General features: G+C 46.6%; 1 protein-coding gene across 1 annotated transcript in view; it reads right to left on the reverse strand.

The window, feature by feature from the left end:
- Nucleotides 1–16125, reverse strand: part of SLC5A5 (solute carrier family 5 member 5) — a 137704-nt gene that overhangs the window by 100351 nt on the left and 21228 nt on the right. The window contains exon 8 of the mRNA XM_077475548.1: nt 6030–6159. Within this exon, the coding sequence (XP_077331674.1) occupies nt 6030–6159 (130 nt within the window). The remainder of the gene's footprint in view (nt 1–6029; nt 6160–16125) is intronic.

Raw genomic sequence — 16125 nt, forward strand, 5'->3', positions numbered from 1 at the left:
TCGGACGTGAGGCCTTCTCTACTACCTTTGCGGTTGAGCGTGCCCACCGTTTGGCCCCGCGACCCCCGCCTCCAGGTGCTCCACCGCGCACCTTCATTGCAAAGATGCTGAATTACCGTGATCGGGATGCGGTGCTGCGCCTCACCCGGGAGAAGGGCAACATACCCTACGAGCACAAGCGCATCGTGGTGTTCCCAGACTTCTCCGCCGAGGTCCAGAAAAAGAGGGCTCAGTTCACGGAGGCCAAGCGACAGCTTCGTGTCCGCCACCTGGCATATGCCATGATGTTCCCTGCTCGACTCCGCGTTGTTTCGGGATGGCAAGACCCACTTTTTTGAGGACCCCGCTGCTGTACTGACCTGGCTGGAACAACGTCCGGAGGATGCTCCTGCTTAATCCTACCGCCCGCTGGGATGAGCTTCAGCGGCCCTGCTACTGGCCTTGTTGGATGTGGAACTGGCATGCTCTGAGCTGTGAGTAAACCTGTGCTCCCGTTACTCTACTATATTTTATTGCCCTTCATTGACTGGTGAGCTCTAAGCACATATAGGTGAGCCCCTCGTTGCCTCATCTGCGCCCCGTCCTGCCGGGTACCACATGTGCCTTATTTTGTTTGAATCCCCCCTTTCCACAGGTGACTATGCAGCCGGGCAGCTGAACACTGTTCTCGGCCGAGAACTCTCCATGTTGCGACTACCTATCCAGCCGCACAGCATGACTGACTTTTGTTCGTCCCCGTCTCTGGCAGGGAGTGTGCCTAGTCACGTACATTGTTTGCCCCTGGACGCTCTCCTTATTGTTCTTTGTGGCCGAAGACACTCCTTCCTGTCACCCCAAGCTAAGTTTCCCTGGCCAGCCTCAACTCACATGCGTTTTTGTGCTGCTGTGTACTTTCCCTGCCCTGCCGGTCCAGCGAAGGCACTGTCCAGCTACACCTTCCCAACCTCGTTTTTTTTTGGAAGTTCCAGTTTTGTGTTTTTTCCCCTTTTTCTCTGTTTATATTTACCAAGCTATGTCTGACCAATGTTCTACTGTCTGCTCATGTGTACCAAGAATTACCTGCACTGCCCTTGGTTTTTTCCTTTGATGTGGGTGGGGCTGTTGTGTGTGGGTGCGGGGTGGGCTTGTGGCGGGTGGGGGGGCTGCCGATACCCTGTGCACTACCCTCTGTGTGGGTCTCATGTCAAGAGATTGTGGCCCTGGGCACTCAATATCTGCTACTATTGCTCTGTAATGTGATACCTGTTTGTGATGGGGTCCCTTAAACTGGTAACCTGGAATGTCCGTGGTCTGAGAGATAGATCTAAAAGGGTGGCGGTGCTCTCTCACCTCAAGCAAATGCGCGCTGATGTTATGGTGTTGGTTGAGACCCATATTACGGGTCAGCTGCAGTTGTCCCTTAAGAAACCGTGGGTGGGGTGGATGTACCATGCCCCTTATACTAATAATTCTAGTGGAGTCGCTGTACTGGTGGCTAAGACTGCCCAATTTCACCTTCACAATCTGCAATCGGATAGACGGGGACGCTATTTATTCTTATATGTCACGGTTGGAGGCCTGGAATTCTTATTACTCGCCTTTTATATACCCCCCCTTCCAGTTTGAGGCCCTCCAGGAGGGGATTGCTTTTATGTTGCAGCACCCCACGCTTCCAGTTGTGTGGCTAGGGGATTTCAATTCAGTGGTTTCCCCCGCTCTGGATAGGCTCTCCTGTTCCCCGGTGCCCTCTCCCTCCCCAGCACAGACCAGATTCGGCAAGTTCCTTGCAGAATTTGCTCTGACAGATACCTGGAGATACAGACACCCTGCTCGGAGGGAATATTCCTGCTTCACGCCGGCGCATAACGCCATGTCCCACATTGATCTGATCCTGTTCTCCCCCACCCTACTTCTCTATTTACAGGACGTGGGGTTTGGGACCAGGGTACTATCTGATCACTCGCCCTATTGGGTCAGGCTCTGCTTACCCTCCACTCCGGCACCCCGGTTATGGAGGTTGAACCCCTTTTGGCTAACAGTCCTCCCTGATTTGGAGGCCATCCAGCGTGAGTGGGGGCACTACTTTCGAACCAACATGGGCACTGCTCCGTTTGGTCTGGTGTGGGAAGCTTTTAAATGACATGCCCGTATGCTCATGTCAACTCACATCAATCATTATAGAGACTCTTCGAGACTAGCTATACAGCAGGCTGAAAGGGTGCTTGAGGAGGTGGAGAGTGAATTTCTGGCGCATCCCACGCCCTCAAACTCAGCCAAGTTGAGAATGCAGTCTAGGCTCACTGACCATTTGCACCTTGATAGGGCGGGAAGAAAGGTATTTTATAGTAAACATAAAGTTTATGAGTATGGTGAGCGGGCTGGGAGGCTGCTGGCCTACATGGCTCACTTGGACCACAGCCCCCCGGTTGTGGTTCAACTTCTGACTGCAGGGGGTGTCACGCTGTCCAATCCGTTGGAGGTAGCCCAGGAATTCCGGCGATTTTATGCCGATCTCTACACCTCTGAGGCTACTGGCTCCTTGGATGGGCTGTGGGCCCTACTGCAGACGGTGTGCTTCCCAGTCCTATCGGACTCCCAGGTGGAACTCCTTGAGGCCCCCATAACTGAGGAATGTATAGCAGAGGCTATAGCATGTTTGCCACCATCTAAAGCACCAGGTTCTGATGGCCTTCCCCGGGAATTTTACACCCAGTTCCAGGAGGTTCTGCTCCCCAAGCTTCACCTGCTCTATACCCACATATTCGAAACAGGTGTGCTCCCCCATACCATGAATGAGGCACTGTTGGTTTTGATCCCAAAGCCAGGTAAAGACCCCCTCCATCCTGAGTCATACCGCCCCATATCACTCCTGCAGCTAGACATTAAAATCTTGGCCAAAATCCTCGCCCTCAGACTCAATAAGGTAATACTCCATCTTATACATACAGACCAGACCGGCTTCATGCCCAGAAAAAACACGGCTTTTAACCTTAGGAGACTGTTTATGAACTTGCAGGCCCGTCACGACAACACCGGATCCAGGGTGGTGGTTAGTCTGGATGCCGCGAAGGCATTTGATTCGGTGGAGTGGGGGTATTTGTGGGAATGCCTACATAGGTTTGGACTTTGGCCCTAGGTTCGTGCGCTGGATACAGCTCCTGTATCAGGCCCCCACTGCCCGAATCCTGGTGAACGGACAGATCTGTAGCCCCTTTTCCCTTTCCAGAGGTACGCGTCAGGGGTGCCCCATCTCGCCATTGCTATATGCGCTGGCAGTGGAGCCCCTGGCTATTGCCATTAGAGCGCACCCAGACATTCGCGGTCTCCGCATGGGGCAGTTATCAGAGGTTATCAGCCTTTATGCGGATGGCATGTTGCTATACTTGGAAGATGCTGGTCCCTCCCTGACGGCGGTTTTGGACGTCTTTCGCCGTTTTGGTTCCTTCTCGGGTCTCCGTATCAATTGGTCCAAGTCCCAAGTTCTTCCCATCGACGTCTCCGCTCCCACGAGAATGCAGGCTTTGCTGCCTCTCGAGCGTACGGATCAGATTAAGTACCTTGGCATTCACTGCTCTCGCTCCCCTGCGGACTATGTTAGCCTTAACATTGAGCCCATCTTTCCCCTTTTGAAGCGTAGGACCCAGGTCTGGTCCAGGCTCCCCCTTGGGGTCATGGGCCGACTGGGTCTTGTAAAAATTATCCTCCTACCCAAATTGCTCTATTTATTTTGGCATGCCCCACTCTATCTACCACGTCACTTATTCCGTGATATGAAATCAATCCTTAACTCATTCATTTGGGGCTCCTCCAGGCATAAGTTGGCCTGGTGGACCCTCAAATGCCCTGTCCACCTTGGGGGGACTGCACTACCAGATCTAGAGATGTACTATCTGGCCTCCCAGCTCTCCCACCTATACTACCTCAACACCTATGATAAAACAAGATACTCCCATCTGGTATGTACCTCAGTAACGGACGTGATAGCACACCCCTACCAAATTATCTTTTGTAAGCACAGAGGTCTTTCCAGATCGGGGTCTAAACATACCATGCCTGGGCATCATGCCCGTGTTTGGCGGGAGGCGCAGCTTAGATCTGGGGCCCCCCCTCTGCATGGACACACGCCCCTCTGGGACAACCTTGATTTACCTGAGATGCTGGGGATACCGGACTACAAGGTGTGTATATGCAGAGGGGTCATCTATTTGTCTCAACTTTACACAGCTCACGGTGTCAAGTCATTTCAAGTACTTAAGAACGAATTTGGCCTTCCCAACCACACGTTTTTTCGCTATTTACAGGTCCGCCATGCCTTACAGACCCAGTTTGGGAGTGCGCCCCCATCCCTGCCGAGCTCGCCCCTGGCAGAACTGGTTCTCGGGGATGATCCCCGTAAACTTATCTCTGCCATATACCTGAATCTCCTTACCCCTGAGGCCACAGCTTATGCTTTCAATCTTAAGCCTAAGTGGGAGGCTGACATTGGACGGGTGGAAGATGAACACTGGGGGGAGATCCTGGCGGTGTCGACTGAGGTATCTCCCAAACTGTCGGACAGACTTACTCACCTTTATATACTCCATCGCTCCTATGTCACCCCTACTCGGCTAGCTAAATATAAACCTGATTTTGACCCTGTATGCCCTAGATGTGGTGACGCAGGCAGCACTTTTTCCCATCTTATCTGGACCTGTCCCCCCATACAACGGTACTGGGCACAGATTATTCAATTTCTGCATGACCATATGGGATCCCCCCTTACTCTCTGCCCACGGCAGTGTATTCTTGGCCTCCTCCCCCTCCGGGAGGAGAGCAAGTATCTTAGGATCTTCCTTCAGGAGGCTCTCTTCACTGCTAGGATGCAAATAGCTCGCCTATGGCTTCAACCCCAACCCCCAACGTTTCAGCAGTGGAAGAGAGCCATCAACCAAACTGTACCATACAAAAAAATAATTTACTCTAACCGAGGATGCCCGCTGAAATTTCACAAAATTTGGGATAGGTGGCTGGAGAGCCCCCTCAGCTGTGTGTGATGGGGCATCGGAAGTGTGAGGAGGGGGTGGGTTACCTCCTCTTTGATGTGACCCTCTGGGGGCCTTATGGTGTTCACATGTATACTGCATATGGCTATTGTACCATGTACACTGTGTCTTTTCTTATACTGTGTCAGACATAGACTATGTTCTCCTTTCTGATATTTGGTGGCTGTTGCACCAGTTTTTGACTGTGTATTATTATGTTTACTCTTTTTTGAATGCTCAATAAATTTTGGCTTGGTTAAAAAAAAAAAAGAGATCAAAAGAGCAGAAAAAAATGTTCATTGTTAAAATATACTTATTCTTTAAGTCTACTTACAGCCCTTCCATCCCAGATACCAATGATAATGTTTGGTAAAGCCTCAACATCAAGGACTACTGTGTATACACGTATTAGGGGTTGATATACTTAATAAATAATAATAATGACCAACATGGAAATACTTCCTCTGAATCTGGAGTACGCTGCTCATATCTACTGCCTAGATATGCAACATTGACTGATGTTGTGTTACCAAATATTGTTTAATAAGTAAGCAAGAAAGTGCCCTGTTTCTAAATTCCAATCCCTGAAAATATCAGGATTTTTTAGGAAAAGCCTTTTTCTATTATTGTAATCCAGGAAAAGGGAGTTCCTGTGTAGAAAATGTATTACTTGTACAATTACTCCTTCTATTTAGCAAAATTATTATGAATATATAATATTTATTCTTATGCATCAATGCAAAAGGAACCCCCTTGGTATATATTTATATGGGTATACTAATAATCGCTAACTCCAAAAAATAGATAATAAAGTTGTAGGGTGTTTGTGAATGCTATCTATTTACACCTACTATTTACAAATATGTATTTTACTAATTGTAAAATATATGCCAGTATGAGTTTAATCCACAAAATCAATTATTGAACTATTCCTGACAGTAATCACGGGTGCTGAAGTAGAAGTAGAGCAATTTGGCAGCAAAAAAAAAAAGTACTTTCAATAAGACAAATAGATGACTATATAACTACCTGGTCAGGAGCAGACACATAGCCAGCCAGTAGAGGGTCACAGTTTATGTAATATGCAAACATTACGATCCCACAGGTGACCGCACTTGACACAATGACGCAAAGGCCCACTTGATTTACTAGGATCGCTCTGTAAGAAAATAAACTCTTAGGCATTCATTCAACCAAAAACAGTAAGGAGAGGTTAGTGTTTTTTTAACCATTTTTATACTGATTATAAATATATCCTTTTGGTCAGTTCTTCTGCTATTGGGTACACAGAACAAGCCTGGAGTATGATAATAGCATGATTCTACTAATGTTTTGTGATAAAAATAGTCACAAGATGCGTGAAGTGATTTGTTCATTCAGAAGATAGAAGAGACTTCATGATGTAAATGAGAAGAGCCTTATAGTATTCCTGCAAAAAGTATCAAAAATATCCATTGCTATGTGTGTAAAGTTACTGCTGAAGAATAATTCACAATAACCAAGGGCATTGCTACTTTAACTGCAATCCAGCCCTATGTCCACAAATGACGAGTACAGGAAGAGCCTTCTTCCTGGGGTCACACACATAGGGAAAGAAATGTGCACTTGATCTCTTTTCAGAGGAATGGCAATGTCTGCTGAAAAGGAAAACTTAGCCTTAGAAACCCAGGCAGCAGTAGGTTGCTCCTAGTTTGTTAGCCAATGACTGTGTATGTTAGTAAGCCATGGAGTGGCAAGGTTTTATTTTGCTTGATTAAATTTTTCTGTTTAGCGTCTTTATACTGTATATTATATGTAGTCTTTGTAAATAAATTGCATGTGTGTTTCAATGAGAACTATTGTGAATTAATTCAGTAAGTTACACACCTCGCTGCAGAGCTAATCCCCCAAATAACACCTAATCCATACAACAAAAATGCAATATATTACAGTTGCTTAGATGTTATTTTAATACATGCTAGCCAACTTTGCTTGCTCCAGAAAGAGTAAAGTTGAGAAGATTTCAAAGAATAGTGAATAACTGTGCATAGGGTAGAAGACGGGGGAGCAGGTGCAGAGGAAGATATTACAATGGACCGTATGTGCAGCAGAGGAGTGTGGAGGCTATGTCTATGGCAGTTTGTCCAAGAGAGGAGTGTGAAGGCTATGATGGTGGGCAGTTTGTCCAAGAGAGGAGTGTGGAGGCTTTGACGGTGGGCAGTTTTTCCAAGAGAGTAGTGTGGAGGCTATGGCGGTGGGCAGTTTGTCCAAGAGAAGAGTGTGGAGACTATGATGGTGGGTAGTTTGTCCAGGAGAGGAGTGTGGAGGCTATGATGGTGGGCAGTTTGTCCAAGAGAAGAGTGTGGAGACTATGACGGTGGGTAGTTTGTCCAGGAGAGGAGTGTGGAGGCTATGATGGTGGGCAGTTTGTCCAAGAGAGGAGTTAGGAGGGTATGAGAGTGGGCAGTATGTGCGAGAGAGGAGTGTGAAAGGTATGACAGTGGAAAATATGTGCAGGAGAGGAGTTTGGAGAGTATGACAGTGGGTAATATGTGCAGGAGGGGAATGTGAAGGGTATGACAATAGGCAGTATGTGCAGGAGAGGAGTGCAAGGGTATGAGAGTGGGTAGTAGGTGCAGGGAAGGAATGTGAGGGTGTGAGAGTGAGCAGTATGTGCAAGTGGAGGAATGCAAGGGAATAGGAATGGGCAGAATGTCCAAGAGAGGAATGTGAAGGCTATGGCAGCAAGCATTATGTCCAGGAAATAATTGTGAAGGGTATGACAGCCAGTACAATGTGCAACAAAGAATGCGGAGAGTATGACACAATCTCACAATGGTGTGAGCAATAAACTGATAATAGATAATGTGAGGGGTTAGCTCGGCAGCGGGTGTGTGTGACCCCCTGGATGGGTTCACAACACAAAATCAGGCACAGCAGACAGCGTTGTAGGTGCAAAAAACAAAAGATGCAGTTTATTTATGCTACATGCAGTGATACATATAACAGCCAAACAAAAAATCAAACATGAAAATAAATCCTGGTCAGCTTGACCTCTAACTACACACTTAGATTCCCTGTCTAACAACTGAGTGCAGCCTTGTGCTGCACCAGTCCCTGTCTCTGTTGTAGAGGTTTGCCACACAGGCGTTAACTCACCGCACAGAACAGATATCACACTCCCCAGTCTATACAACACAAAACTGGTTCCAGGATGGAGCATCTCCCTAAGCATGCTGGGGTTTTTTGTAGAGGTCTTAATGAGCCCACTTACTTCAGCTGGGCTCATTAACTCTTCCCCTCTAATTGTAAAGGTCTGCATAAAGCCTGAATCTAGGGCACACATATTTCCCATCCTGGATACAACCAGGTGACTTTACCTGCGTGCTGCCACATACCCCCCCCTCTTGTTTCAACCTTGGGGTTGTAACACAAGCAGTCAGACACGCATGTATCCGAGACAAAGCATCCACATTCCCTATTTTAACACCAGGGCGATGCTTAACTGTAAAGTTAAATTCTTGTAGGGCCAGGAACCACCTATTTACCCTTCTATTGGTCTCCTTGTTCTGAGCCATCCACTTTAAAGGAGCGTGATCAGTCACCAGGTCAAAGTGCCTACCTAGCAGATAGTACCGAAGGGAATCTAGAGCCCACTTCACTGCTAAACATTCCTTCTCAATCGTGGCGTAATTTACCTCATGGGACTTCAACTTCCTGCTGAGGTAAATGACTGGGTGCTCTTCCCCGTTCCAGACCTGGGATAACACTGCTCCTAACCCAACGTCTGATGCATCAGTTTGTACAACAAAGTCCTTAGAGAAGTCTGGTGAGTACAACACTGGCTGGCTACATAAGGCTGTTTTTAAGGACTGAAATGCTTCTTCAGCCTCTGGGGACCATTTAACCATGACAGACTCTTTCCCTTTTGTCAGGTTGGTGAGGGGCACAGCCTGAGAAGCAAAATGGGGAATGAATCGTCGATAATAGCCAGCGATTCCCAGAAAGGCTCGTACCTGTTTCTTGCTGTTGGGACGTGGTCAACTCTGTATGGCCTCGACTTTATTGACTTGGGGTTTTATCACCCCCCTCCCAATAGTGTACCCAAGATATTTGGCCTCCTCCTGTCCAATGGTACACTTCTTTGGATTGGCCGTAAACCCAGCTTCCCGGATAGAGTCTAGGACTGCTTGTACTTTCGGCAAATGTGAGACCCAGTCTGTGCTATGGATAATCACATCATCCAGGTAAGCTGCAGCATATTTCTGATGGGGCCTCAGAATCTTATCCATTTTCCGCTGGAATGTTGCCGGTGCATTCTGTAACCCAAACGGCATTCTCTTATATTGGAATGCCCCATCTGGGGTTACAAACGCAGTTTTCTCCTTGGCCGACTCGGCCAGGGGAATTTGCCAATAGCCTTTGGTGAGATCAAGAGTTGTCATATATCGGGCTGTTCCCAGCCGGTCAATCAACTCATCTATACGCGGCATGGGGTAGGTGTCAAATTTTGTAACTTTATTTAATTGTCGAACATCGTTACAAAACCGCCAGCTCCCATCAGGTTTGGGCACTAGTACGATAGGACTGGACCAGTCACTCTGGGACTCCTCTATCACACCCAATTCCAACATCCTTTGAACCTCCCCACGTATTGCCTCCCGTCGGGCCTCTGGTATTCTATAAGGTTTTAGTTTTACCCTTTCTCCTGGTGGGGTGATAATGTCATGCTCTACGCCAGATGTTTGTCCCGGAAGCTCAGAGAAAATCTCTTTGTTACGAAGTACAAACTCTTTAACCTCCTGTTGTTGGGGTTTCGATAAGGTGTCTGCTATTCCAACCTCAGGAACTAAGCAATCAGGCTGTACTTGTGACAAAGTCTCTGACGTGATAGATCTGCTCCGGCTTTCGCCTTCCTGGCTGTCTAACCCTGTAGTTCACCTCACTAATTTTTTCAATTACTTCATATGGACCTTGTCATTTGGCCAGAAATTTGCTTTCAACCGTAGGGACTAGCACCAAGACCCTATCCCCCGGGGAAAAAGTACGGGTCTTGGCCCCACGGTTGTACACTCTCTGCTGTGCTAACTGCGCTTGGGTTAAATGTTCCTTTACAATTGGCATTACCTGTGCAATTCTATCTTGCATCAGGGCGACATGCTCAATCACGCTCCTGTGAGGAGAACTCTCATTTTCCCAAGTTTCCTTGGCGATATCCAGCAGCCCTCTTGGGTGTCTCCCATACAGCAACTCGAAGGGTGAGAAACCCGTAGAGGATTGGGGTACCTCCCTAATGGCAAACATTAGATAGGGTATTAGACAGTCCCAATTCTTTCCATCTCTATCCACCACCTTCTTTAACATTTGTTTAAGGGTTTTGTTGAATCTTTCAACCAACCCATCTGTTTGGGGGTGATACACAGATGTACGCAATTGCGTCACTTTGTACAACTTGCATAATTCTTTCATAACCCGGGACATAAAGGGTGTACCTTGGTCCGTAAGCAGTTCCTTACAAATACCCACACGGCTAAAAACAAGAGATAGCTCTTTGGCTATGGTTTTGGCCGAGGTATTTCGGAGAGGAATTGCTTCCGGATAACGGGTGGCATAGTCCAATATAACCAAAATGTACTGATGCCCCCTGGCGGACTTCATTATCGGACCTACCAAATCCATTGCGATCCTTTCAAAGGGGACCTCAATGATAGGAAGAGGTACCAGCGGGTTACGGAAATGTGGCATAGGTGCCGACTTCTGACACACAGGGCAGGAGGAACAATAATTTTCTATTTCCTTCATGACCCCAGGCCAATAGAATCTCTGCAATACCCTCTCTCTGGTTTTCTCTGTCCCCAGATGACCTCCCAGAATGTGCCCATGAGCCAATTCTAACACCAACTTCCTGTAAGGTTTGGGCACTACAAGTTGCTCAATGGTTTCTTCTGCCCTTTGAGCCACTCGATACAGCAGGTCCCTTTCCATAGTGAAGTAAGGATAAGGGCAAGTCTTATCTGGGTTCACTAACTCGCCATCTATTTTCACTACATTTTCCCGTGCCTTTATTAGGGTGGGGTCTTTTAACTGTCCTGTGGCAAAATTTTCCCTGTGAACCTCAAGATCCGAAAACTCCACAGACGGCATGTTTTCATCTGAGGATGTTGGCTCCCCCCCAGTTTCCCGAGTTTCCCCCGCCAATACCGACAAGGGAAATTCAGGAGAGTCCTCACCACTCCCAGAGGAATTCTGGTCATCTTCCTGGTTTATAGGGGCACCAGTGGGGGGCTCAGGACAATCCCAGAGTTCCCAGAATTTTGGAAAATCCCTTCCCACAATAGCATCATGTGGTAAGTGAGACACTAACCCCACCTGATGAGAGAGGTTACCTTTGGGGGTCTCAAAAAACACTGAAGTTACAGGATACTCTCGGGTGTCCCCATGCACACAAATAACAGCCACCCTGTTCTTCCCAGAGACCTCTGTAGTAACTAATTCAGCTTTTATCAATGTTACCAGGCTACCTGAATCCAGCAACACATTAACATTTCTACCATTAATACACATTTTACATAAATGTTTCTCAGGTCCCCGAATGGCAGTGCATGCAACTGTCGCAAACAGCGACTGACGTCTCTCCCTTATAAAGTCACATTGCATAGGCTCATCCACAACGGGGCAATTGGCCGCAATATGTCCCTCTTGGCGGCAGCGGTAGCAAATAATCTTTTTCGCTGTCTCTTGCAGCATGGGCTTCCTGGGCTGCTCCCGCCAGACCTTAGGTATAACTCCCACCCTCTCACTCTCTCCACCCTCACTCCTTGGAGTCATCTTACCTGCCACTGGGGATGATCTGGTCTTAGGGTGGAAAGTCCGTGAGTCCCTGGAAGAGGTGGTCAGGTTCTCTGTAGCCAAGTACCTCTCAACCAGATCCACAAGTTTATTTGCATTTTCTGGGTCTCCATGGCTTACCCATTTTTGGATGGCAGTAGGAAGAGCTCTTAGGAAACGATCCATAACCACACGTTCCACAATGTTTGGTGCGGTCAAAATCTCTGGCTGCAGCCACTTCCTGCTCAGGTGAATGAGATCATACATTTGAGACCTGGGGGGTTTTCCAACCTGAAAAGTCCAATTATGCACACGCTGAGCCCGGACGGCCAAGGTGACACCCAGCCGTGCCAATATTTCTGTTTTTAGAACCACATAGTCTTTTGCTTGGTCAGGCTCTAGGTCATAATAAGCTTTCTGTGATTCCCCAGTTAACAGAGGGGCCACCAGTCCAGCCCATTGCTCCTTAGGCCACTTTTCCCTTTCAGCAGTCCTTTCAAATGTGGTCAAAAACACCTCCGGATCATCCTCTCCAGTCATTTTTGTCAGTAAACGGCTCACACCAAAGGATGCGGTATTATTGTAACTACTTGCCTCATTGGTCTGCGGACGTTGCTGTATTAATGTCTCTATTTTCTGTTGAAAACTCTGCTCTTGCTTCTGCAACAGGTCTATGAAGCGGGCTTCAGATTGCTGCTGGGCTTGTTGCTGAGCTTCCAGACTCTGCAGGTGAGCTTTCTGCTGAGCTGCAAGGCTCTTTTGTAAAGCCGCATTTGTTTGCTGCTGATTTGCATTTGCTTGCTGCTGGTTTGCATTTGCTAGAGCCAGCTGTCTCAGTATCTCCTTCATGCTGGCCTTTAAAAAAATTGAAAAAAAACTGCCAAAATTCTCCACCAACTGTGAGGGGTTAGCTTGGCAGCGGGTGTGTGTGACCCCCTGGATGGGTTCACAACACAAAATCAGGCACAGCAGACAGCGTTGTAGATGCAAAAAACAAAAGATGCAGTTTATTTATGCTACATGCAGTGATACATATAACAGCCAAACAAAAAATAAAACATGAAAATAAATCCTGGTCAGCTTGACCTCTAACTACACACTTAGATTCCCTGTCTAACAACTGAGTGCAGCCTTGTGCTGCACCAGTCCCTGTCTCTGTTGTAGAGGTTTGCCACACAGGCGTTAACTCACCGCACAGAACAGATATCACACTCCCCAGTCTATACAACACAAAACTGGTTCCAGGATGGAGCATCTCCCTAAGCATGCTGTTTTTTTTTGTAGAGGTCTTAATGAGCCCACTTACTTCAGCTGGGCTCATTAACTCTTCCCCTCTAATTGTAAAGGTCTGCATAAAGCCTGAATCTAGGGCACACATATTTCCCATCCTGGATACAACCAGGTGACTTTACCTGCGTGCTGCCACAATAACAAATGTGGATATATGCAAACACCAAAACTGTGAAATATGGCAATTTGTTGATTTGGGTAAGCACTCCAGTTCTCAAAATCTCCCAACATTTCACTGTCCACCAAAAGCAGGGGACATCTCTAGTGCAAGCTTCATAAACAGACCTCCATGGAGATTTCTCACTTTATTAACAATACATGTTATGTGCTTTCCTGCACTGGCACTCTGTCCCGGCCCTGATGAGAATTGTACCTCTCTTATGAGTACAACTATTTCTGTATCTCACACCAGATCACCATGCTGTAGAGAGCACCCTCCCTGGTATACAAGACCTTCAAAGTTTAAGCTGGTCATAGACGGATAGTGTTCTTTTTTGTTCATCTAGCAAGCTGAATAAAAAAAACAAAAACTGATTCCTTCATCCAGCAAATGAGGTAGATGGAGGTTAACCCCCCCGTTGGAACATTGTATTTTGACAGTGGTAAGGGCCGGTTCACACAGCGAGGCGCGGCGAGGCGTCTCCGACTTGCCTCGCCGCGACCTGCGGGGACCTCAGCGGCGACTTGCAGAGGACTTCTGTATAGAAGTCAATGCAAGTCGCCCCCGAAGTCGCCCAGAAGTAGTACAGGAACCTTTTTTCTGAGTCGGAGCGACTCGAGTCGCTCCTCTCAGAACGGTTCCATTGTACAGAACGGGGGCGACTTGCGGGAGCGAGGCGAGGCGAGCCGTGTCGCCTCGCATCGCCTCGCTGTGTGAACCGGCCCTAACCACAGCAGCTTAGGATTTTGCTACTTTAATTACAACTGGACATCCATGGGTTTCCAATCATTTTAGGTACATTTTTTATTTTTGTTCTATGTTCTTCTTAATTTGAAAAGTTTCTAACTTCAGGGGCTGTATTGACAGTGGCAACCATGCGCAATACAGGGATACCCAGAAAAAGTCCAAGCAATTTGTCCTGTACTTCATTGAGCAAGGAAAAAAAAACAAAAAAACAAAAAAAAAATGAAGTCAACAAACAATGCAACATGACTTTGTACAGCAGGTACTTAGCTTACAGAGCTAGCAAAATCCCAGGAGCCAGGTAGTCAATGCTCCTCAATCAGTTCTCCGCAATTTTTTCACACAAAAATGTTAAAAATCTGCATTTTTGGCTAGAACATAACTGAAAACATCCAGAACATTATACATTTTGGGAAGCAGAGGCCCTATATAGAATAAAAAAAGATGTGGTTTAAATTATTTCATGTTGCACAATATCTGCGCACCTTTTTACGAAATCTATATTTACAGTAAAAAATACAATACATTTATTTTGGTGTGTTATTGTGTCTTACAGTGTGTGTGTGTAGTTACCTCCTATGTGTGTGTGCTACTCAGAGGTCCTGCCTTTCCCATTATAAGGTAAAGGCATGGGAGCTCAGGGAAGAGAAGGCAGCCATGTAGCAGAGAGAGACAGAGAGTCTTACCCCCTTGCAAGTAATGGTGGAAGGCCTAAGGCCTGAAGAGGATATGAGTAATTGAGCATCAGTGCCAGGGTTGGACTGACAACTCATATTGATTATGGGGCCCCCAGGCAATCTGAGATTATGGGGCCACACAGTATACAAACACACAGTATACAATCACACAGTATACACAGACATGTTTCTATTGGCTGAGAAGGTACTGGAGAGGTGGGGCAGCTATAATCTTGGGATTTTTAGACCAAAAGGATGTCGGTAAGGGACATTTCAGAGACAGATGTAAAAAAAAAAAAAAGATTTTTACATACTGTCCCTGGTTTTACTGAGGCTGGCATCCCTGATGGGGCCCCCTAGTGGCTCAGGGCCCTCAGGCAGTGCCCGAGTGGCCCAATGGTCAGTCCGCTCCTGAGCATCACAGTAGCCTTCCTGCATAGGGCTAATGGGACAGTTTTTGCCCATTAGTTGGGGGCAATGCCAACATATGGACTACTTTTGACTTGATGTAAACATATGCCTTTAGTTCATTTTACGTATTGCACGAAAAAAAAAAGTTTCAATAAAAAACTACTGCAATGCCTCATTACAGACTATGGATACAAGATAAAGGGATTTATGTGCCCATAGGAGACAACATGCACAGCCACTAAAAAGGTGAATAAAGTGCAGGATTGAAGACATATCTGAAGTGTGAAGTGCAAACCTGATCTACCTATGAGCTGGTGGTGGCTAGCTGTACTGAAGTTTCCCCTCCTGATGCAGATTTAGGTCCTGCCCACTGGTAGCAGAGAAATACACCTCAGAGCCAAGGTAAATTTGTGGGAGGATCGTTGGGGAGAAGCAACAGTACAATGATCTTCCCAGTGAAAGGCTATACAAGGAGTTGTGTCAGGACAAATCATTGGAGGAGAGCACACTGAGTTCCCAACACAACTGAGAACTGACCATCGTATGTTCTTCTGCTTAGTGTGGTCAGTTTTTAATAGGACAGCAGAGAGACTGACAGGAACACCAGGGATTTCACACAAAGGAACAGTGGTGACCCGTCCATAAGGGGCACAGGGGCGCCGTCCTCTTAACCACTGGACCTATATGAAGTTTTTGTCCTTTTTTTCACACAAATGGAGCTTTCTTTTGGTGGTATTTAATCACCGCTGGGTTTTTTATTTTTTGTGATATAAAAGAAAAAATACAGAAAATTCTGTAAAAAAATGAATTTTTCTTTGTTTCTGTTATAAAATTTAGCAGATTAGTAATTTTTTCTTCATAAATTTTGGCCAAAATTTATACCACTACATATCTTTGGTAAAAATAAGTACAAATTGGTGGATATTATTTGGTCTTTGTGAAAGTTATAGAGTCCACAAGCTATGGTGCCAATATCTGAAAATTGATCACACCTGAAGTACTGATGGCCTATTTCAATTCTTGAGACCCTAACATG

This window comes from Lithobates pipiens, unplaced genomic scaffold (genome assembly GCF_037356315.1).
Source record: "Lithobates pipiens isolate NorthernLeopardFrog02 unplaced genomic scaffold, aLitPip1_a1.2 Scaffold_13, whole genome shotgun sequence".
NCBI lineage: Eukaryota > Metazoa > Chordata > Amphibia > Anura > Ranidae > Lithobates > Lithobates pipiens.